The following is a 24,562-nucleotide window of genomic DNA, read 5'->3' on the forward strand; positions in this document are numbered from 1 at the left end:
AAGGCGGTGTTCTTGTTGGGTCTGAACTCGTAGCCTGCATTCACTCCCAGGTTCCTGCTGCTGCCAAGCCTGTGTGGGGCCAGACGGACAGACGCAGGTAGTGAGCAGGTGGGGAAGAAATATTGTATATGACGGAAACGAACGGAAAAGTAATAAAATTGTGACAAGACTGAGTAAACTTTTCATCGGCCCAAATAGACACACGAATAAATATGTACAATAATGATGAGTGATACGGGAACATGTCATAACAAAAGTAGAAATTATTATCCGGGGCGGCCAAGACTGAAGTGGACTCAGCTCTTTAAGTAGACTCACCCCGGGATCTTCGTTCGGTCGAGGGAGATGCCGCCCGTGACTGTGTGTTTGTTGGCTTTGTGGCTGATGTTGATGTTGCCGCTGTCACGACGAGCGCTGGGGGCAACCAAAACGTCATATTAGGTGACACTGTATATCATGCTACAGTATTAGGCTACACATTTCAATATCCTTGTATTTAGTGTTATTAATGATTTCCTGTATAGGACTTTAGCGACTAAATGAAAACTAATTTCACCAAGATCAAATGTGATATAGCTTCGTTGTATGTAATCAGTCATGACACAAACAACACACAAAAAAAGCATGATTTAGTACTGCTAATAACTGTTTAGTACTAGACACAAACAGACGCCTTACCCGCCTCCCAGATTTTCCCTGTTGACGCCTCCTGACACAGTGGTCTGTCTCCTTCTCCTCACACCTCCTTCCTCTAGAGACTTTCCTCCTGTCGATTCTTCAAGTTCAAGGGACGAGTATGGGTCGACTACAAAGACTACTGGGATGATTTCAGCGTCGACTCCTTCATCCTGTGAGTCGACTAGAGGCAGAGTGGACGCCGTGCCCAGGAGCAGGAGCAGGAGGAAGGGAGAGACGGTGAGAACTAGGGAGCGCTGCATGTTGGTTGTCCTTACTGCTCAGTGAGTGTGATGCCTCCACCTGTCCCACCCACCAGTATATATATCCCAGGACAGAGACAGGCACGGGGATTATCCCGATCACGCACGTCCATAGCCAACAATAACATTTTCAGTTGTGTTCGACCTTGAAGTGACGTAGCATCGTTGTCGAAATGGAATTACCAACAAACAACTCTTCCCTCTTTTCCTGGTCACTTTGTCTCGATGGTATTGTTGCGTCAGGCCAAAACGTTGCCTACACCAGGTTTTTGGAAATGAGTACAAAGATCTTTATTATGGTTGGAAAATAGTAGAATTTCCCCGCTTGCTCTCACACTATTATACTTCTCTCTCTCTCTCTCATTTAAATTTATCTCCTTCAGACTTAGTGCATGTGAGTGAGTGAGGATTAGCGAAAGTGTGTAAGTGAGACTGTGTGAGTGAAAGTGAATTCGAATGCATGCGTGTGTGTGTGTGTGTGTGTGTGTGTGTGTGTGTGTGTGTGTGTGTGTGTGTGTGTGTGTGTGTGTGTGTGTGTGTGTGTGTGTGTGTGTGTGTGTGTGTGTGTGTGTGTGTGTGTGTGTGTGTGTGTGTGTGTGTGTGTGTGTGTGTGTGTGTGTGTGTGTGTGTTTAATTTACTCTGTTTGGTAGGCTACAGTTTACATGAACCACTGCCTCTCCTTTATCAGTAAGGATGAAGTCGTTTTCGTACCAAGTCCACTATTAAATCCATTTCATGTTTATTTCGTACCTCATTTCTTTTAGTATAATTTACATTTATCACCGCATCTGCCCTATTAGCAAAGATGAATCCCAATTTTTCTGCGTTCATCTTTTAATGTTTTATGCACCTGTCCCACCTGATTAATTCGTGAAGAAGATATTCAATCATTTACGTCTATTATTTTCTTTCCACACAAGACTGTCCACTCTCACATTCTTAGTACAATCGTGGACAAATGTTTGCCAAATATTTCACTTCTTCTGTTTCTCACTTTCTTCTGCTTCATTATATTCCAACGCAGGGAGAGGATGGGTATGTTGCTCTGCCCATAAATGATGCTCTTGGATATTCTGCATGAAGGAGGAAAATGAAAGGCATGGGTTAGGAAGAAGTAGACGCAGTATTTATGCCGATCAGTTGTTCCTGACAGTGCTTATTATAAAAGTGCCTTCTACGTTCCCATGTACAGTACCATTGTTTTTTTTGTTTTTTTTATTATTATTATTATTCTCTCCGACAAGGAGACAATGTTTTCACCCTTGTTTGGTTGTTTGTTAGCAGGATTACTCAAAAACTTACAGAGAGATTTAGACAAAATTTATTGGGCAGGTAGCCCGTGTCCCAGGGAACAATCGATTAACTTTTGTGACCGATCCGAATAGTATTACAGATTCTGGATCCTAATCGATGATGAGAAAACCTAACCCATTATGAAGAGCGGTTTGGAAATTACGTTGCCCTTGTCGAAGAGATGCGCTCCACTGAGTGCCCCTCTAGTTCTATTAATTAATTTATGTGTGTGTGTGTGTGTGTGTGTGTGTGTGTGTGTGTGTGTGTGTGTGTGTGTGTGTGTGTGTGTGTGTGTGTGTGTGTGTGTGTGTCCGACTCTGAGTATAGGCTTAACAACCCGTTCCCTAAGGCTCAGCAGTCGTCCTATGTACTGTGCACCTCTTCATTCCTCACTTCGCGGTAACACCCACCGTCTCAATTGAATACATCACATACATGTCAAGGCTGTCTCGTACAGGACTGGTGCAATGGCGGGTCTTATGGCTGATCAGAAAATTTCGCTTCTTGAAATACGAATCATTAAACTGTTCCCTGCCCCACCGAGATTCACCTCTGCGTCCACTGGAACTGCATGCTACCCCTCTACCGCTCCGGCTCCCCCCACTGTCTCCTTTTCCGTTTAATATTCCTTATCACTTTTTTTTTTTTTTTGCCTCTTTCCATTTCTACATCTTCGTAAAATTTTTGTCTCTTCCACCTAGTCATAAAATGGAACGGTCTGAATTAGTTCTGAAGGGGTTGGAAACGTTCTCCATTAACCCCCTGATAACCTATTGTCTCTCCCCAATCAGAATAAAACCGTCTGAAACTATCAAGACTTAGATTAAAGACGTCATCACACTAAAGAGATTTGTTTCACCGATATTTAACTCTTCCACCAGAGTACGTTCTATTCTTTGTATTCATTCCACCGCCACGCGATTATGTGTAGCTTAGGGAAAACCACTGAGAGCAAAGAAATTAAAGAATATTATAAGTAATCTGTCAAGTTCAAAAATACGCTAAAAAGCTGAAGGAAGGATGGAGAAATTAAAGTAAAATAACATCATCGTAGTGAAATGATTAATAACGCTCACTACTACCACTAAGTTTTTACTGACCATGAATCCTTAATCACAGTTCATTTTTTTATATTGAAGTTATATGTCGTCATCAAACAGTTCCGTGAATTTCCTACCCAATCTGATCTTGTCCAGTTCCCTGTAACACTCTTCTGTATCTTTATCACTAGCAGAAGTTTGGACACCGCAGTTTTGATGGTTAATAGAAAAGGGAAACTAAAAAAGGAAAGTCAGACACTGCTCAGACCACGTACTGAGGAACAGGTTTGGTCTCCCGTGCTTGGCTTGGCAGGATGTGCAGTGGTGATGTGCTCTGTTAGGGAGTTGGAAGAGATGATGCTTTTTGTCATTCTAACGCGGAACCCTTCAAGTATATATTGATAACGGATAAAGCTTCAGTGATCTCAGATTGAATGGAAACCTTATATCAGGGTCTAAAACGAAAAGAAACAATGCACACACACACACACACACACACACACACACACACACACACACACACACACACACACACACACACACACAAACACACACACACACACACACACACACACACACACACACACACACACACACACACACAGAGGCAAGAACGTTACGAATCAAACTGTACCGGATATTATGAAGAGTGGGAAAGGCTGAGCCAGAGGAAACAACCAAACGTTCCATCTGTAAACAAAATAGCCAGAGGAAGAGGATGTGACAAAAAGAGTCTCGTTTCATCATCAGAGAGAACGCCAGCTCCTGACCATCTCCTTTTGTTTATCCCTTGTAATTGCTTCATCAGTACTGAGACCAATAACCCTTTAAGAAATTCCTTTGTGTCATGCGAAGATATATATGATTTTTTGTCTCAACTCAGGCTCACTATCAAAGCAAAATAAATCTGGTAAAGTCTACAGTATGCTTTGAAAACACTCAGAGGCACCACCACTTGACAGCATATGGAGTTATTGAGGAGTCTAAAAACGGTTCGTTAAGACAACAATAAATTAAGACAAACTCATCCGAGACGCCCATCTTAGCGGCCACACACATGGAAAACCTTAAGGAAAACAAATCACAGCGTGAAGTTACGAAGAACTCAGATTATGATGATGATGATGATGATGATGATAATGACGATGATGATGATGATGATGATGATGATGGTGATAACGCACACACACACACACACACACACACACACACACACACACACACACACACACACACACACACACACACAAATAAAGCAAGCACATGTAGTTTACCACCAATACATGCCCATACATCCATACATATCCACAGGTTGCACAAACACATTAACGTACACAAACATATACTCATGAATATGCACATCCACGCGGTGCACCCGCACGAGGGCACACACACACACACACACACACACACACACACACACACACACACACACACACACACACACACACACACACATTTATGGATACAACGGAACCCATACAATTGCCACAACAATGGTTTCTACACCCCTATTCCCCAAATCCGGTGCAGTAAACGTTTGGTGTGACACAACGACACCAGTGACGCACAACACAGGCGTGACAGTAGGAAAGAGGCGAGAGTTGCCGTAGGAAATTCCACCTGATCAGCACCACAGCACCACACGAAGGCCAAGGTCGGACAAACTTCCTGGAAATATGAACGAAACTGAAAATATATCGAGAGGGAAAATGAAGTGTCGTCAACCTCGTAATTGTATTTGTACTGGTGATGATGTTGATACCCGGGGTTTTCCTGAACTGGTGTTCGTCCTTGGATAGACATATATACGAGAGTTGGACAGGACAAGGCATCACACTCACTGAACACTCAGGACAGCCAACATGCAGGCCTCCCTTGCTCTCACCGTCTCACCCCTCCTCCTGCTCCTCCTCCTAGGCACGGCTTCCACTCTGCCTCTAGTCGACTCAGAGGGTGACGGAGTACAATTTGTAGCTTTGGATGTCGACCCACGAGTTCATATTATCCCTGTGATCTTTGAGGTCAATCCATACTCGTCCCTTGAACAGGAGGACGAAGATGCAACAGTGGAAAGCTTGGTCGAAGGAGGACTGGTCAGGAGGAGGAGACAAACCACTGTGTCGGGAGATATCAACAGGGAGGATCTGGGTCGAGGGTAAGGAGTATGTTAAATCTCTTCTCGAACTGATATGTCAAGAATCTACTTTTGACCTCAATGACTTATAAATTAAGCTTATTTGGCGGGCTTGAATACTTCTCTGTACAAAAAAATTAATTCAGAGTTCCCCTTTATATTTACCCAGCATATGCATGGACGGTATTGTCTTTGCGATAGAAGCGAGAATTTCTAAGGTTTGGCTAAAGTGTGGAAGAATGTATGACTAATTTCACTAAGCAAATAACTGATACTTTTGCTTTTTTGCTTTTGGTTTTTAAATCGAGATTGTATACTGTACATCCCACTGTCACATGGCAAGCTGAAATTATGATGATGATGGTGATGATGATGACTTTGATGATAATGATGTTGGTGATTATGACGTTGGTGGTAGTAATTATGATGACAGTGACGATGATGATGATGATGGTGGTGATGATAATGATGCTAATCTTAATTATGATAACAATAACTATGATGATGATGATGATGATGATGACCTTGTATTTTGCAGAGCACATCGTGACTCCGGCCACGTCACCTTGACACACAAGAATGACCCACACACCTTCGCGGGCACCCTCAGAGGAGAGCGAACCAGTATTCCTAAGTAAGTTCAGCACTCTCAGGCTCCTATGACTCTCTCTCACCGAGGAAGAAAATCTTTTCATGTCAGCTGGAACAAAATACTAGAATATTCGCAATCATCAAAGGGTTAACAGCGACGGTATTAATACATTTTGTCCCCTGTGCATTCTCTCAGCTGAATTTAATTGCTTTGTGTTACCTGGTAAGAACTGTTTCGATCAGGATTCATGAGTTGAGTCAGAGTATTTTGGCACGTGCACTGAAGGATGGAACATTGGCTTTAGTCCACTGTTTAAGACACGTAGATATATTTCAGAAAGGAACAGCAACCCGGGCAAAAATATAATCGATTATATCTCCATTTGAAAATTTCTGATCCCGACTGTACACAGAGGTATGGTTTTTGCTCCACTAACTGTCTGACATTACTCCGTGTGACTGATAAAAGTTGTGCTATAGCTTATTAATGGTAATTCCATGCGTCTAGCACTCTAACATCTCTTCCTTATTGCCTTACACACGTCACCTTCTGTTCCTAATCAGGTAACTCGTTGTCGTGAAATGACTATAATCGTGCAAGCTTCGCCAGACTCTAGTGCCCTCTACATGAAGCCGATTTTTAAAACTACAGTATACCTGTAGAAACCCTATCATGTCCATCAAAGCTTCCACCGTCCCAAAGATTCTGACTCTCCTTCAGCGGCCCTTGACCCATTCAGCACAACGACGTTGTTAGTGCTTTTTTTTTTTTTCTTGCTATCACAAGATTTTTTGAACTAAAAAAAAAAAAATCCTTCAATGATTCAGGTCCTTCCTAAGTTGAATATAATTATTTGGCTGATGGTGGCAAGATGGAATTGAATAAGACGTCTTCGGGTAGAAGAGGTTAACCTAAATTTACCCTTGTCCTAAAATACCTTGGGTGTTAGGTGAGTGGAAAGTAAAAATAATTCTCAGCTGAGATCAGAGGCGAGGGGCCTGGAAAGAGACACAGAGACCAGAAGACAAGAGTTAACAAATCTCACTTGCTTAACCCGTGTTTTTCTCCTCTCTTATTACATGACAAACAAAGGAAGCAGGAAGAGACACAGTGACAAGACAAGATTTACTGACAACTCTCTCTTCCCTAACTCGTGTTGTTGTCCTCTCTTATTTCATCACAAACGAGAGAAGGGGGAACAGACAAATAGACAAGAATACAAGAGTTACTGAAATACATCTCCCTCTTCCCTGCCCCTTATTTCTCTCACATTCTCATTCCAGGTTGGGTAGCAGCGCCACTCTGGGCTTGGGCGGGTCATACTCCTTCAACCCCAGCGACGATACCAGCTTGTCTGTCTCAGCCTTCCACGACAGGGAACTGGATGGAAGGTAAGGCTGGGGAGGTGGGGAGGGGTGAGGGCTGGGAGGGAGAACTGAAGACTCGGAGAGAATTGAAGTAAACTGGGATGGAATGGGTTGCTAACTGGATGGAAATCGAAAGTTACTTGGAAGGAACCGGCAAATTGACTGAATGGGATCTGGAAGTAGAATGGATGCGAACTGGAAGGGGAAAAATGAATGCGAACTGGGGGAGAACTGAAATGGTACTAGAGACGGTACTAAGATAAAAATGATAAAGAATTGAACTAGTAATGAGAAGTGGCGAGGTCTGGGTGGAAAGTGAATCTTGGAGGAAGGTGTGGTGAGGACTCGTACAGAAATGAAAGTTAACTGGAAAGAAGTTAACAATGAACTAGAAAAGGCACTGAAAATCTACTGGACAAAGTTTTTTTTTTCTTTTTTCTTGGGAAATACTGATTTTATTGGCAATATTCCTTGTTGGGAAGTGCCAGTGCTCTAAACTAAAGCTTGTATAGAATGGTTCGAGAAAATATGCCTAAGTTTTAGCTCCAGTTATCTTGCTAAACAATCCATTCAACGATATCCTTTTCAAGCTGAATAAAGTCGTCATGTAAGATCCTAAGCACTATAACACAAAGTAATAAACAGGTCAATTATTGTTTTAACCAACTGACTGTATGTTGGTTTAAATCATCTGGTTGTTCTCGACATAAAGTCAAAAAGCACAATCTTTCTGAATGTGTTAAAATGGGGGCTCTGTAACCTTGCTGTGAAGTGCTGTTAACCTGTCCCTGTACCATGCTGTGAAGTGCTGTTAACCTGTCCCTGTACCTTGCTGTGAAGTGCTGTTAACCTGTCCCTGTACCTTGCTGTGAAGTGCTGTTAACCTGTCCCTGTACCTTGATGTGAAGTGCTGCTAACCTGTCCCTGTACCTTGATGTGAAGTGCTGTTAACCTGTGCTTCCCCTACCTTCAGATTCACCCAGAACAGCGGCAGTCTTGGCCTCACCCACAAGACTGGACGCCACTCCTTCACGGGCGCGGTGGAAGCTAGTCGACTCAACGTACCAGGGTAAGTTTTGTCTCTCTATCTATCAATATATTTGTCTATCAGTCTGTCTGTCTCTCAATTTTTATTTATCCATCTATCTATCTGTCTGTCTGTCCACCTGCCTATCTATGTACATGTCTGTCTTTCTGTCTCTGTCCGTCTGTTTCTGTCTGTCTGTCTGTCTCTCTCTCTCTCTCTCTACCTCCCCTAGTACCCTATAATTCCCAACTCCTGTACCCTAAACTGCCCTCTCCTAATCGCCTTTCCTCCCCTCAGGTTGGGCAGTAGCAATGACTTCGGTGCCAGTGGTAGCTACAACTACAACTTCGACAAGGACACTTCTCTCTCCATTGGCGGCGGTCACAATTCCAGGGACGGCAATAGGTGAGACAGAACAAGTATTTACAGTCACTCTCGCAAGCACGCACACGGAGGCGCGCACACACACACACACACACACACACACACACACACACACACACACACACACACACACACACACACACACACACACACACACACACACACACACACACACACACACACACACACACACACACACACACGGGTTAATTCGAACTGCACCTCTCTTTCGAAGCAATGGGGATGTATTAACTGATAAGGGTACGAGCAGATACGAATATTGATAGGATCGGTAGCAGGCATGGTAGAGTCTATCATATACCTAGATATTTATGTCATTACTACAGCAGTTTATGGAATTATCAAATAAATAAATATAGTCCTTCAACTATGAGAAATAAGAAATGAAAATACTAATAGTCTGTCTTATCTCCTTCCATGACCATCCAGGGGCTTCTTCACCTTCCGTCGTAGGTTTTAAGAAGAGAAAGAAGACAATGAACAAGAAGAGGAGGAGGACAACAGTACGGAAATAACAGTTCTTGCCATCTTTGAAGTAGCTGTCATTTAACTGCGGCTACTATATCTCAGTGTAATAAAAAGCTTTCTATAATAAAAAGAAATGTATTTTTGTATATATACAACACAAATAATAAAATACTCCTTAAAAAGGTTTAACTGCACTTTTACTTCCAACCTTCATTTTAACATCATTCCAGCTTGCTTTATTCCTTCCACCAGCATCATCATCATCATTATTACTATTATCCCAACATCTAATCCCACTTAGGAATGGACTTATATTTTGCTTAACGCCAAACGATCTCATTCAGCTAAAGAAGTCACACTCATTTATCATATTAATCATGGTCATTGTAACTCAGCTGCCCGATTATCTGAACAGGATGGGTAAGACACGGAAACAAGGAAAAGCAAGAGAAGTGTCTAATAAAGTGACCAAATATTCATTCATATTCATCATTCATTCCATGCAATTTCCTGGATCCGCCACCCCCCCCCACCACACACACACGAATCATTAACAAATTTATCCTGCTTCGTAGCTCTCACAAGTTCCCCCCTGGTTCTGATGACCTTTTCTTTTTTCTTTTATTTTCTTCGTGCCATTTACAGACAATTTTGCTAACTATGGAAAAGCATCTGCAGTGATGGGGTCAGAACTAGTTTCCATTAACCCCTGTACAGTCTTATTTCTCTCCCTCAGCTGAATAATAATAATAATAAAAAGTGGGGACTGGATTCACCCACACTCACACAGACCCCATGATCTTTTATGAGTGACAGTTAAAATATTATTACTCCAAAACTGCAGGTAATACTACACATTCTCTCACAATCACACAAACCCTGAGCTAAGGTTTCTCGTGTGAGGGGGTGCACAGGTATTGTACAATGTGATGTGTAAGAAGCAGTAGACTGTGGTGAGCTGAACATCTGGAATGAATGACGTGAGGGGAGAATGACTAGAAAGACGCACGACTTGGCCTTCAGCTGCATCGTTCGCGTACATGCTGGCAGCTGGACTGATTGATGAATAAAGACTAAAACGAAAACACTGAAGGAAATGAGAGGTTGACCATGAATGAAATGAAAAGATAAACTACATGAGGCTCCGGTAGATGACGGATCAGGAGGGAATAACTGATCAGAAACAAGTTAGACCAGAACAAGTTGGATAAATGCTGGAGTATTGTCTGGGATAGAATGAAGGTGAATATACAAACTTAAAATTTGCCATGGAGGAATTTCGTGTGTGTCACCTTTGTGAAGGTTAGCGGGATGTGACGTTAAACAATAACCTGACTTTGTACGATAGCATCTTTATAACGTACCCTTATCTGCTCAAGGCTGGCCGCCATTTTTTCCTTCTATCCTGGCCGGCCACACCTGTCCTTGGGTTGGGACTGGATCCTGACGTCTTCAAACACACACACACACACACACACACACACACACACACACACACACACAATCGGGGTATTCCAGATGGACCCAGTCACCCACAATTCTCCAAAGTCCAGAGTTCCAGGTTTAGTCACCCTACAGCACCGAGAGGGGCCGTATCCAAGCTTACCTCATCGGGGGAAGTCCACGCAGGCAAGCAAACCCAACAGTGACGAAAACGAAGTGTCATAAAAGAAACTGGGGAAGTTGATATGGACTTTGCGCTAAATGAACGAGCGGGAGTTTCGACATGTGTATAAAGCCTACAATTTTGTGAAAAGTGCGTAATTATGACGGAGGTAAGATTGTTAATGATGAGGTATGTGTTTATTTATATCAGTTTGGTAATATATGTAGTCATGTACAGCTACAAGACATTATGAATTAAACTTCTAGTAATGGAAATGAGTAAGTACACAACTTTGAGATGATTATTGAATTTGAGATCTGCAAGTATCCATCAGATCTGCGATTGGTTTTGGCTTCCAAGGTAAAATCATATTTTGTTGCGAAGGAAAAAAAACCTGCTGATTCCACTTGCCTTTAATTTGTACAACGATGTCATGCACCCGTCATCGACATGTATGTTGAGTATTGCTATGAAGAGTAAGTGAATTGTTACGTATGTCATATATGGCAAATTGTATAATATACCGGTAACTTTCGCTTATTAGCCCACATATATAATGCTGCATCACTATAACATTCTGTTTCATTAAAGACTGCATCATTAGTTCATTACATATTTCGCGGGACACACACACACACACACACACACACACACACACACACACACACACAGAGCGAGCGAGCGAGCGAGCGAGCGAGAGAGAGAGAGAGAGAGAGAGAGAGAGAGAGAGAGAGAGAGAGAGAGAGAGAGAGAAATGTTATATTTATTAAAAAAAAAAAAAAACGAAGCATGTGTATAAATCACTTATGTTCAAACAAAAACAATTATGTGCTATAATAGAATACATCTCATGTAGGCTAGGCATGTAGGCTATAGAGAATAATGCAGGAAAAACAATCAGATTAATGTAATGGATATGACGGTTCTATAATACAAAATATAATACAATGTTAATGGATTTGTTAATACTTCAGTAAGCCAATCCGTCATGCAACACATCACAAAACACATTACCTATTGATTCCAGAAATATTTGCTTTCTGAAACAGTTCACTTAATGTGACGAAAATTGCCGTACACAGCACAGTACAAATTCAGCTCAGTACACAGCGCCTGGATAAATTTTAGCCTGAATACGATGGGGTCCCCCTGGGAGGGGGGAGGATTGCGAATGCTTAGTCTGCTTATGCCAGGAAATGGCCCTGATGGTACGCAGTGTGATCGTTTCTATCCCAAGTATGTATAAATGCATCCCATTGGGATCTGCGAGTAATGAATCTCCATTTATTTGTTCATTTATTTATATATACACATGCATAATGAGTGATGTCATTAGACTCACCCACATCATGACCAGAACATACTGTCAGCACTGTCATAGTCCATCACATCCAACAATTACTGATGTTTCATAAATGATCGCCAAAAATTGACGGCTTGTTTACATTTTCTCACTTTCTGTGTTAATGATCCATAACTGGCAAGAAGACCGACTAAGTATTCTTCAGGTAAATACAGTTTCAAATAATATCCAACCATTCGTGAAACTATGGTATTACTACGGACCTTACTTGAGTGACAGGAAATTCCTCTGGTAGGAAGATGAACGCAATGAAACCTTGCCTATCACACCAACTCCAGTTCCGTGTATTGTTCGTTCAACATACTGGCATCTAAAATAATCTGATAATTAAGAACATTGTACTTACCTTAATGAAGCCTGCACCAGGTTACACAGATTCAGTGAGCCAGATGCTGTAAATTACTCCATAATAAAATCCCAGATGATATATACACACGCGCACACACACGGCCGACAATGATTCATCCCAACACTGAGTGAACCGAGTACCGACTCGAGCGCTAGTTCACCACCCACCCAGGAAGGTCTTCGGAGCAAGACGAAAAAGAAAAAAAATACTGTGATCGCTTCCTTAAAGCCTAAATCACAGTGTTCACGGCCTGGCCAGAGCACACACAACTTTACCCGGGAGACAAATATTTAGGAGTGAAAAACTTAGATAATTTAATACCAACTGATGTACAGAGCAAATCAAGCAGATAACAACTATAAGCTTTTGCGATGAGGAAAGGAGATTTTGAGACGACCCCCTTTTTCAGTCAAATCCACAGTTTCTAGCGTATATAAAATTCGAGCCAAGTAAATGACATCTTTGGAACTTTTAGCCATTAATATTATTATTGCTAATATCCAGCAATATCTGCTAAAAATATCTTTGCAAGTAAATACAGTATATTCTTTCATGAACGGGGGACACTTGTAGCTTGTGTATGGATTTATTACTATAAAATCTGTTTTTCCTTCCTCTGTTCCTTTTCTGTACAAAAATGAATGTGAAATTTGCAATACTCGTGTGAGCGTTTTGGTGATATCATACCACCATAGCAAAATGTTCATTTGAGTAGGCTACGAAACCGAAGCTGTTTCGGATGCTGTCGCTGGGGCTCGCTCACCAAACCGTGACGATACCATACATTAATGGAGACAGAACGGGATGTTTTGATTTATTGAAACCATATACTGTAGTGTCACTATTATCAACTAAACAAATTATCATACAGTAGATGTGGGTAATGGCAGAAAATACAGCTTTGTGATGACTTTGAAATTACCTGTATCTCAGAGTAAATATATTAAAATTAAAACCAATGCTAAACTTGTGGATAACGTTGTTATATATTGTCAGTTTTAAGAAAGGCAGCCACAATGTCACTGTTACACTACCGTGGAATTTATTTGTTTTCCAGTGTAATGTATCAAACTCTTCAGACACTTTGACTCTATGGAGAGTTAGCCTACTTTTAACAAAAGATCTGGTGAAGTACAGTGCGTTATTGATTTATTTTTGCTGCTACTCCAGTTGATTTTATTCAGGTTAGACGACCTTAGTAATGAAAGAGTTAACGGAGACTGTATTTAGCTTCTACAGTTTGATCAGACTTTAAAAAATCAGAGAAAAATTGTCTGAAGGTAACAAGTAAAAAGTAAAAAATACGTCATGGGACTGATTGAGTACACCCTTAGATGGCGATTTACCCAAGCCCCGAATTTTCACTTTTTTTTTTTTTCAGTGAAGAAGGAACCTAAGGCCAAGGGCCTGCATATTGGTCCCTCTTCCCTCCAAGAAAAAACAAAACAAAAACATGATAACAGAGAGCCAAATTCAAGATCTGGTTATTAATTATTACCAGTCTGCACCCCACATTACAGAGTGTAGTCAGCAATAATGCAGAAAAGCCAGTCTCGTTCTCCTTTTATCAAGTGCTTCAAAAATTATCGCCAAGGAAGGAAAAAGGAAAAGAAAAAGAAACAGAAAAAATGCAACAAATAACGAGAAAACGAGAACCTGGAGGGCTGCCTTCCCTTATGCAGTCTCTAGCTGAACCCCCTCTGTCTGGTGACGTATTTTCTGCCTGATTCTTGCTGCTTCCAGACTATTGAATTCAGCTTAGGAAAAACACCCTCGCATGGGAGTTACTGAAAGGTATATGTAACCTTTCCAATTCGAAACGTCTTGAAAAACTAGCTAGAGGAACCAAAAATAAAATACAGAAATACGTCATCGGCCGTAAAAGCGTCAACTCTTCGTTCTGTATAGACGAGATCTCGGTGCTTAGATATTTCGAGCTGTTGCGTGAGTGTCTTGGGTGAAGACGGAGAAGTTTAGTACCTGTTGATTACACGAGGGCCAGTAAGGCATATGACAAATTTCTGCTATGAGGCATTGAACTAATATACAAACATGCTGAGAGAGAGAGAGAGAGAGAGAGAGAGAGAGAGAGAGAGAGAGAGAGAGAGAGAGAGAGAGAGGGAGTATAGAAAATGGAAATGAAGAAATGTCAGAGAAAACGTGGGCAGTTTGAGGGAATCTTTATCAGTCCGTATAAGAAAAGCACTTTGTGTGTGTGTGTAATTCACCCGGTCGGTCAGGATCACTTGATGGTCGTGATCGTCAGCTTTTACCCTCCCGGAAGGGAGCTGAGAGCTCATATAGTCCGATCTATGGGCAAGGCTGTGACCTTCACACACGCACACACCCGTCCCCTTGCTCAAGGGGGACAGTAACCACCCACTTCGTAAGTGAAACTTTTCGCAACCTGAGCGAGGCGCGAACTCCCGTCCACCAGTTGGCAAGCGAGAGCGTTACCACTGTGTGTGTGTGTGTGTGTGTGTGTGTGTGTGTGTGTGTGTGTGTGTGTTGTCCACGCACACGCGCACACATCAGGTACACGTGCATGTAGTGTCCTAGTGCTGAGATTTTGAATCGAGGTAATTTTATAATGCATATCGTGTTTTTTTTTTTTTCTCATCTACCCACCTGCGTATGTGACTATGTATATGTATCTACTTAGGGTGTATATGTCTCCCTGTCTATGTATATATGAATATTTCATATATATGTACATGTTGCATATGTACATGTATGTACGCCTGTACCTATACCCATATCTTTATACATACGTATACCTATCCTGTACATGCAGTATGTCTGTTGCTTCATGTACATGAATATATACATATATATATAGATATATACGTATATGTATGTGTGCATATGTGCCTATCACTGCATATGTATGTACATACGTGTGTATCTATGTACCACTTCACTCATATCAAATAATGTAATGATAATTACTGTGCCAACTTTGTACCATGTATGTATCATTGTATGTCTTTGATCATTATTGTGCTTGTAATGATAATTCCTTCTGTACCATCTATGCCCTGTGATACCTATTTTGTTTTCCTCATGCACCCCTCCCTGCTTGGCCTTCAGGGACAGTGTTCCCCAGAGTGTTGGGGCTTGTACTGAATGGTAAATAAAGAACCTAAAAAAAAAAAAGGACTTATGTATACTTTCCTACTTAGCCTTCAGCGAGAACGTTCACCAGGGTAGGGGCTTGTGCTAAATGGTAAATAAATAAACAAATGAATAAATAAAAAACTCTCGCGTGCCTGACTCAATCTCCCATAACTTTGTCAACTACCCAACCATTGCCCCTTTAAACCCCCAACTTATTTTATGTCGTGTGTGCCTATGTTATTTATTTTTTTGTGTGGGAGGGGGCATTCTCACCCGTTACAGTCATTCTGATGCTCTGCCGTGTGGATGATGATGATGATGATGATCTTGATGATGATGATGATGATGATGATGTATGTGTGTGTGTGTGTGTGTGTGTGTGTGTGTGTGTGTGTGTGTGTGTAGATATGTAGGAGCTGAGCATGTATAATTTAAGATGCATAATATCCCAGTTACGTTTGAGGGAAATTTATTACTGGAGAAATACTATGAAAAAAGAAAAAAAAAAAACTTCACTGCTAATAAGTGTTTCAGATGGTTCGAATTTTCTGCTATGTATTCATCAGAGTTTGGGAAGATACTTTATTTCTGTGTTTGTGCAAATCGAAGCGTTGTATTGACGATGCTTGTGTTCTGGAGCCTGTTAACGAGAAAGTGCGAATACTGTGGATAGGAAAGGACGGTCTGCCGCAAATACTTTTAGCCTCCAACCCTAGATGCTTGACAGAACAAAAGCAAAATATACATGTACGGTGCTTTAAATATCAGATAATGCAGTAAATAAGTCGGTTTTTCGACTCCCCCTTTCCTTTGATTTAGCCAACCTACTTTACAATTTATGTTACAGGAGAGACAAAGAGATAATACATAAAAGAAACCATAGCACACAGACAGATCGTTATATTGCATTTTTTTTGGGGGGGAGAGGGGGGTCAACAGGCTTGAATAAGTTCCATCAGACAGGCAGAGGGCCGTATGAAGTATAATGTAACGAGAAGGGCTATTCCAGATATGATCACTAGTGTAAATGAGGGACGAACTGACGTAATCCTTTCATGTCATGGAATAGAAAGATGGTAAAAAAAATGAGTGAAAGTGACATGGCTCATCTTTTGCTCCAAGGTTGCCTGTTACATAAGCAAAAAAAAAATCCACTTTCATCACAGAATGGGTGGTACAAAAAATATATATTAAAAAAAAAAAAAACGTAAATGGCGGTGGACACGAGCCTTCAGTTTTTTCCCCAACTTTGCGTTTTTGTCAGGAATAAATTTAGCCGTGTGGTGTTCCCCAAGGTTAACTCTTTGGTCAGTCGTTTTTATACTTTGTCTAACAGGTTGTCAAGGTCGTCCCTTTCCTGTATTCCTTTAGGCGCTGAGCGAGCGAGCGAGAGAGAGAGAGAGAGAGAGAGAGAGAGAGAGAGAGAGAGAGAGAGAGAGAGAGTGCATCAGCTAGAGAAAAAGTATCAAAAAGTATGCAATAAAAAAGTACTGAGAGAGTGAAAAAGAGAGAGACTGAGGCTGAGGTTAAGAAAGTGACAGGGAGCAACAATCTAACTTCTTTTTTTATGTGGGAAGTGTGAAGGTCAGGCGTGTTGTGGGGGACTGGTGACTCTCTGATTCTTATGCTGCAGCGACTGAGGAACTGCCTTTTTTGTGCATCTCTCTCTCTCTCTCTCTCTCTCTCTCTCCCTAACTGATAGGTGCAGAAAGGGAGGGAGACCAGAGCAGTACGAGTATTATCCTCTTTGATGTAATGACGTCTTCTTCATTTTCATTTTCTGCCTACCACCATTCATTTTAATTTTCTTTGGAGACATTTCTTCTAGCAAAGGGATTTTAAAAAGGGGTACTAGCTAAAACTTCGAACAAGAACAAAAATATGGTTAACTACTGTAAAGAAAATTGTTCTTATTATGAAAATAATATATAGCAAAACCTTTCCTCGGGCTGAATTGGTTTGCCACATCACTCGATTGTGGTCTGTTTGTTCTTGTTACGTACTTCCAAAGGCATGTATTCACCTTTGGGAGATTTTCCGACTTGGAGGGGTGAAATATAGCCTTCGCTCACTCTTGCAATACGAGAGAACTTTTCCTAAACTTGGAGAAATTCTTGAAGTGGCAAGACCTCTCGTTAGGTCAGTCTGCTCAGACGTGCCAGAGACCTGTGGTAGTGTTGTGCTAGTGTGCTTTAGTGATCTGTGATAGTGGCTGTGTTAGTGTGTTGTAGTGATCAGCGATAGTGCTGTGCTAGTGATCCATGGGAGTGTGTGTTGTGGTGACCTGTAGTGACCCGCGATAGTGTGTGCTACCTTGTGTGAATTTGTGCGTAATGGCTTCCTCGGCAGAGAGCTGTGTCCCCACTGCAGGTATTGAAAAGGACTACCTTGAATTAAAGGAGGAACTTCTCGAACTGAAGCGGGAGGTACAAATTCTCAGGCAGGAGAAGTCACAGATGAGGGAATTGTTGGAGGAGATGTTGGAGGAGAAAGAGAAAAAGGCTGAAGGTTGGACACTAGTTAACAAGGGTGCAACGAAGTTCACTCTTAAAAAGCAAACGGAAGTTAAGACAACTAATGCATTCGACGCACTACGGGACGAATGTGAAGGGAAGGCAGAGAGGGAAATAGAGGAGAAGGACGGTGAGAGAACTTCCAATACAGGTAAGTATAAACAGAACAAGAAAGGTAAGAAAAATGCTGCTGTTGTTGGAGACTCCCAGGTGAGATATCTGAACAGGGCCATGTATACTCCACTCGCTAAACATGTGTGTCTTCCAGGGGCCAGGGTGGCTAATGTGGTAGAAAAAATGTCAAATATCGTAAAGGAAAGTGGTGACAAACCCACTCTGTGCCTCAGTGTAGGAGGCAATGTTATTAGCAGCCGTAAGAGTGAGGTAGTGTGGAAAAGGTACAAGTTGATGTTAGAAAAGGTTAGGGAGAGGGGAGGAACCCCTGTAGTGCTTGGTGTTTTACCAAGGTGGCGGGTTGGAAGGGAATGGTTGAGCAGGGCAATAGGATTTAATTGCCGCCTTGAAAGGTATTGCAAAGATAATGCAATACCTTTCATAGACAGCTGGGACCGGTTTTATGGACGGAGTGCCTTGTATAGTTGGGATGGGACTCATCTTAGCAGGCAGGGAGTTACTGTTTTAGCTGGAATGATAGATAGGGAGTTGGAGGGATTTTTTCGAGATTGAGAAGTAGGTGTACAGGAAGATGCAGCAACTACACTCAGAAATCATTATTACCATGTTAGGATAGATGCATCAATACTTGCAAAATTAAGAACAAAAGTTCAACCAATAGTGTAGATACATCCACTCAGGCACCTCAAATTGAGCAGGCGATGATAGATGATAGAACAAGCGATGATAGAAGGGGGATAAGCGATAGTACAAAAAATTGTTATATTAGTAAAGTAAAGAGTTTCCCAGTTAGTAATAAAATAAATAACAGTAAATGCCAAGGTTGAGGCATAACTACTCGTAATAATCTGAAAGTGTACTACACAAACAGCCGGAGTTTACGTAATAAAATGGATGAACTGAGGGCCTTAATTTGTACAGAGAAAATAGACATTGCCGTTATTAGTGAAACTTGGATGAATACAGACACTCGAGAATTTTTAGCAGAATATCAGATAAAAGGCTATAATATTTTTGTGTCAAACCGTCAGGGAAGAAAGGGGGGAGGGGTAGCTATTTATGTAAAGGATTCATTAAACTGTTACAATAAAGCAAACATTAAAGTAAATAGGGACACAGAAAGTGTCTGGGTTGAAATTAGTAACAATAGGGAGAAATTAGTCTTAGGAGCAATTTACAGATCTCCTAAATTAAGTAGAGCTGATAGTAAATACCTCTGGGAGGAAATAAGGAAAGCATCACAGTCCAGCTTAGTAATAATTGTAGGGGACCTTAATCTGCCAAAGATAGATTGGAGAAATCAGACAGGAGATGCAGAGTCAGAAGAATTTCTAGAGGTAGTACAGGATAATTTCCTTTATCAGTATATCAGGGAGCCTACCAGAGGTAATAATATACTAGATTTGGTTTTAGCTAATAAAGAAAATATCATTAGCGATATAGAGGTTGGTGGACGACTTGGTAATAGCGATCATGAAGAAATTAAGTTCAAATTTATTTGGGATGTCTTTTCCACTGAAAATACCTCCACCGTTCCTAATTTTCGTCTAGGAGATTTCGATGGCTTAAGAGCTTATTTTCGAACGGTATTCCACAGGGAGATTAGCTATTTGAGGGAATGCCAGGTCAGTGGTGAACCCCAGGTCATAGGTCAGGCGCAGGAAACACGTGGGGATGTCCGTCAGGTGTCTGTGAGGGGGGAGGTGGTAGATAGGAATGTAGTCCAGGTGACGGAAATTAACTCAGCTCCAGTACCAAACAGACGTTCAACCAGTGAGAAGTATAACGAGTTAAGAAATATAATTCACGGAGGCCAATATAGATATATTCCTTCAAAACCGTTTAGAACTAATAATTCAGAACCAAGATGGTTAAACAACAGATTAAAATCTCTCATAGGCCAAAGGAAAGGAATATATAGAAAAATAAAACGTGGAGAGGAACACTTACGTAACCGATACACGATTTTAAATAGAGAAGTAAAAAGGGAGATAAGAAAAGCAAAGAGAAGTTATGAAATTAAGGTTGCCAGTGAATCAAAAGAAAACCCCAAGAGTTTTTATCAAATGTACCGAACGAAAAATAAAGATAGGATAGGACCACTGAGAACAGAATCAGGTGACATTACCAGTGAAGATAAAGAAATGTGCTCCATCCTAAATAATTATTTCATATCAGTATTCACCAAGGAAAATCTAGACCTGGTCCCTCAAGCAGCAAATATTTACCATGAGAATACGGAAAATATTCTTAGTAAAATAACCATTAGTAAGGAGGACGTATTGAAAGAAATTAATAAGTTAAAACCTCAAAAATCGCCAGGTCCGGACGATATATATGCAAAAATTATAAAAGAAACCAAAGAAGAATGATGTCAGCCACTTTTAACGTTATTTAATGACTCTTTAAGTTCAGGAGAAGTTCCAGAGGCGTGGAAAACCGCAAACGTAGTGCCCATCTTTAAAAAGGGTGATAAATCAGCTGCGTCGAATTATCGTCCGATAAGTCTAACGTCAATAGTAGGAAAAATGTTAGAGTCAATTTTGGCAAATAAGATTAGAGAACACTTATAAGTCTCACCAATCTAAAACCAAGGTTTGGGTGGGGTCTGGCGCTGGGTGCAGCCATGCCATACTTCCTAAACGAGCGATGAGTAGATTCTGTTATATATGTAATAGGCATCACTGATAGGTACATACATACTAATACAATATAAACGTAAGTATTCTAGCATATCAAAGGAAGGTAAACTTGTAATGCATATGGCTCTTGTACATCAATAAAGAAACGTGGCATACATATTTTACAGTGTTGCTGAAAGAAATGTAGTTACTTTTACCGACTTTCACGGTAGTTCTAAGTTGGGTAAGTAATGTAACAATTACGTTTATAATATAATTTGAAGGAATCAGTAGAACACACGCTATTTTCTTAATAGAAATAAATAAGTTAAAACACTCACGAGCGGCAACATCCAGGCCCATACTAGGAATCATAAATAATATATGAGAGAGAGAATGCGATTTTTAAATTCATTATTTTGGTTATATTTATAACTTAAATTAGTTTGTCTTTACATACACACACATACACAAACACACACACACACACACACACACACACACACACAGAAGTGGGTGAAGTCATGTCAGGCCAGGTGGCGAGATGTGAGCGGCGAGCACTAACGGTGTCAGCTCAGCCACTAGCCAATCAGGGTATAGGAAACAAGGCAACGCCGTACGCCGGGAAATCACCGGCTGGACTCCACCCAAACCTTGGTTTTAGATTGGTGAGACTATAGAAAGATTTAATCTTATAAACGAAAGTTAGCACGGATTCAGGCAAGGACGATCCTGCCTCACAAATTTGTTGTCATTCTACTCGATAGCGATAAAGCTTACGATGTTATTTATCTGGACTTTAGTAAAGCTTCTGATAGGGTCCCACACGAAAGGTTAGTTAGAAAGGTTCGAGCACACGGTATAGACGGTGATATCTTAAAATGGATTGAATCCTGGCTGAAAGGACGAAAGCAGAGAGTATTAATAAATGGAACTAAGTCGGACTGGGGATTAGTAACTAGCGGTGTACCACAGGGTTCAGTACTCGGTCCCTTATTATTTATCATATATATAAATGATCTAGACTTAGGAGTCAATAGCAGCATCAGCAAATTTGCCGACGATACAAAAATAGGGCGTATCATTAACTCGACTGACGATTGCCATACCTTACAAAAAGACCTCGATACATTGTCCAAATGGTCTAAAACTTGGCAAATGGAATTTAACGTTGAAAAATGTAAAGTACTTAACGTAGGCAAGACCATTGGAGATACTAAATACAGCTTAGATAACAAAGAAATTAGCAAATAGGAATGCGAGAGAGATCTAGGAGTTATGATTAGTAACTACCTTAAACCAAGGCAACAGTGTATTAATGCGAGAAATAAAGCAAATAGGGTCCTAGGATTTATTTCGAGAAGCGTGAGCAATAGATCATCTAAAGTAATACTGAAACTTTATCTAGCATTAGTAAGGCCACATTTAGACTACGCAGTACAATTTTGGTGTCCTTACTATAGAATGGATATTAATTCGTTAGAAAACGTACAGAGAAGAATGACTAAAATGATACATGACGTCCGGAACCTGTCATATGAAGACAGACTGAAAAGACTAAGTCTGCATTCGCTAGAGAGGCGTAGAGTAAGGGGAGACTTAATTGAGGTGTTTAAGTGGATGAATGGTATAAATAAGGGAGATATTAGCAAGGTACTTAAAGTGAGCATACAGGCTAGAACTAGAAATAATGGTTTCAAACTAGAAAAATTCCGTTTCAGTAAGCAAATCGGTAGAAATTGGTTTGGTAATAGAGTAGTAGACGAATGGAATAAGCTACCTAGTAAAGTAGTTGCTGCCTCTTCCATTGAGAGTTTCAAGCATAGGCTAGATAAGCATATGACAAATAAGGGGTGGATATAGAATAAAGAAAATCTTATAACCAATACTAATTCATAATTTTTCCTTTTCAGGTTACACTATGATAGTCTCTATTCTCCTTTCACACTTTCCTGTAAAATGTCCACGCCAGTTTTTCTATACGGCGTGGTGTTCTTTCTGACTTTTTCCTGCCGGCTTCAGCTGGAGGGTTTGGAGGGAGGGGGAGAGCCTTCTTCTTTGCTATCCTTATCTCATTCTAGTAGTTCAGTTACTCTTCTAGGAGCTGCCTAGCATGGGCCAACCGGCCTACTGCAGTTATCCTCTCTTCTTATGTTCTTATGCACTGAAGGGAGTGAAGTGAGTGTGTAGGACCCTTGCCTCTCACGCGTCATACCCGGGGTTTGGTCATCCTGTCTGCGGCTACGTTGCATCCTTTCAACCCACTTTTCATTCAATTCCGTTACTGCGAGTGGTCAGTCTCTAACTGAAAAAAGAAAGTAATTTTGGGGTGGACAGAATTTATATGAAAAATTAGTCATTGTAACCAAATCGTTCTTGGAAGCATTTCTTATCCCTTCACAACAAAAAATCAATCCTAAAAAAAGAAAGAAACGAACAAACAACAGAGGAGAAAAGCAGTCGCTTTGGACAAATATAAAATATCGGGAAATGGAAATTGCAGTGAGTTTGAGAGTTGAATCATTCACTATGAGAGATGACCATGCAGCAGGAAAACATTGTTTGGCAGTGGTTGGGAAAATATGGAAAACAGTTGCGAAGTAAACGGTTGATCAAGTAAAAATTAACGGAACCTGAATTTAACTTGTTTTTGTTCAAGTTTCTTCGAGGGGGGAGGGGGACAAGTTTTGGTGTCTCTCTGCCTTTGAACCTTTCTTATCCTAATGAAAAATAAAGATAGTTGAGCAGAATCACGGAAAAAAGTGATACGTGAATCATAAGGATAACTTACTATTAGACAGAGACACAAACCAAGGGACAGAAAAACGCAAAAATATGAAAGAAATTATATATGAAAAAAGGGATGGAGAAAGCTGCACCTAACGTAAAAATATCTTCCCTTTTCACAATTTGTCTCTTTCCTCTCCAAGAAGGCAAACCTCTCCACTCATGCTTGAACAATTATCACCATCAATCACAAACCAGAAAATCGTCACCTCGAGGTCATTAAAATCCCCTCTTTCCTCCCTCGCCCCCCTCCCTCGACAGATTTGTGCTTTCTTCTTCCTCCTCCCTCTACCCCTCCTCCTGAATTCTCTCTATGGAATTATACCACCTCTTTTTTTTTTTTTTTTTCTTGAGAGGGGGGGGGGTAAGTTTGGTGATTAATGGTAAAAGAAAAGGTGTGGTCAGGAAGACAGAGTAGGCGAACAGAAAATCTTGGTAAATTTGCATTGTGTAGATTACTTGTATTGCACCCTCTCTCTCTCTCTCTCCCTCTCCACAGATTTGCACTCACCCCTCCTTCCTCCCTACATCTCTCCCCCATTTTCTCTAGGGATTTGCACCCTCCTCCCTCCCCCACCTTCCCTCCGGTCTCAGCTGTGATCGCTTCTTATTTTCTCTCGGGATTCGGGGAAGTGGTGGCATAATGATTAGCACAACCAATACACACACACACACACACACACACACACACACACACACACGCAGAGAGAGAGAGAGAGAGAGAGAGATTAAAAACAAAACAGATGAGGTTTTGTGTCACCGTGCGGGACCCCACCTAGTTTTCTCCTCTTTTGGGCTTTCAC

General features: G+C 41.0%; 2 protein-coding genes across 2 annotated transcripts in view; one reads left to right on the top strand and one right to left on the bottom strand.

The window, feature by feature from the left end:
* Positions 1–314: 314 nt before the first annotated feature.
* On the bottom strand, positions 315–944 carry LOC145408795 (uncharacterized). The gene is made up of 2 exons (XM_080279443.1): positions 679–944; positions 315–414 (listed from the first exon to the last, which is right to left on the bottom strand). Exons 1-2 carry the CDS (start codon positions 936–938, stop codon positions 315–317), a joined length of 360 nt encoding a protein of 119 aa, XP_080135569.1. The 5' UTR covers positions 939–944.
* Positions 945–5,128: 4,184 nt separating this feature from the next.
* LOC145408796 (uncharacterized) overlaps positions 5,129–24,562 on the top strand; it is an 81,771-nt gene continuing 62,337 nt past the window's right edge. The window contains exons 1-5 of the mRNA XM_080279444.1: positions 5,129–5,430; positions 5,948–6,043; positions 7,285–7,392; positions 8,342–8,437; positions 8,693–8,800. Coding sequence (XP_080135570.1) covers positions 5,138–5,430; positions 5,948–6,043; positions 7,285–7,392; positions 8,342–8,437; positions 8,693–8,800 — 701 coding nt within the window. The 5' untranslated portion in view covers positions 5,129–5,137. The remainder of the gene's footprint in view (positions 5,431–5,947; positions 6,044–7,284; positions 7,393–8,341; positions 8,438–8,692; positions 8,801–24,562) is intronic.

Source organism: Coenobita brevimanus, chromosome 78, assembly GCF_032717465.1.
Source record: "Coenobita brevimanus isolate Jiangsu-jjx chromosome 78, ASM3271746v2, whole genome shotgun sequence".
NCBI lineage: Eukaryota > Metazoa > Arthropoda > Malacostraca > Decapoda > Coenobitidae > Coenobita > Coenobita brevimanus.

Excerpts from the sequence above, each read along its gene's own strand:
- LOC145408795 (XM_080279443.1), bottom strand. The coding sequence starts at position 938 with ATGCAGCGCTCCCTAGTTCTCACCGTCTCTCCCTTCCTCCTGCTCCTG. Across the intron at positions 415-678 it reads AGGGAAAATCTGGGAGGCGG|CGCTCGTCGTGACAGCGGCA; the intron begins GTAAGGCGTCTG and ends GGTTGCCCCCAG.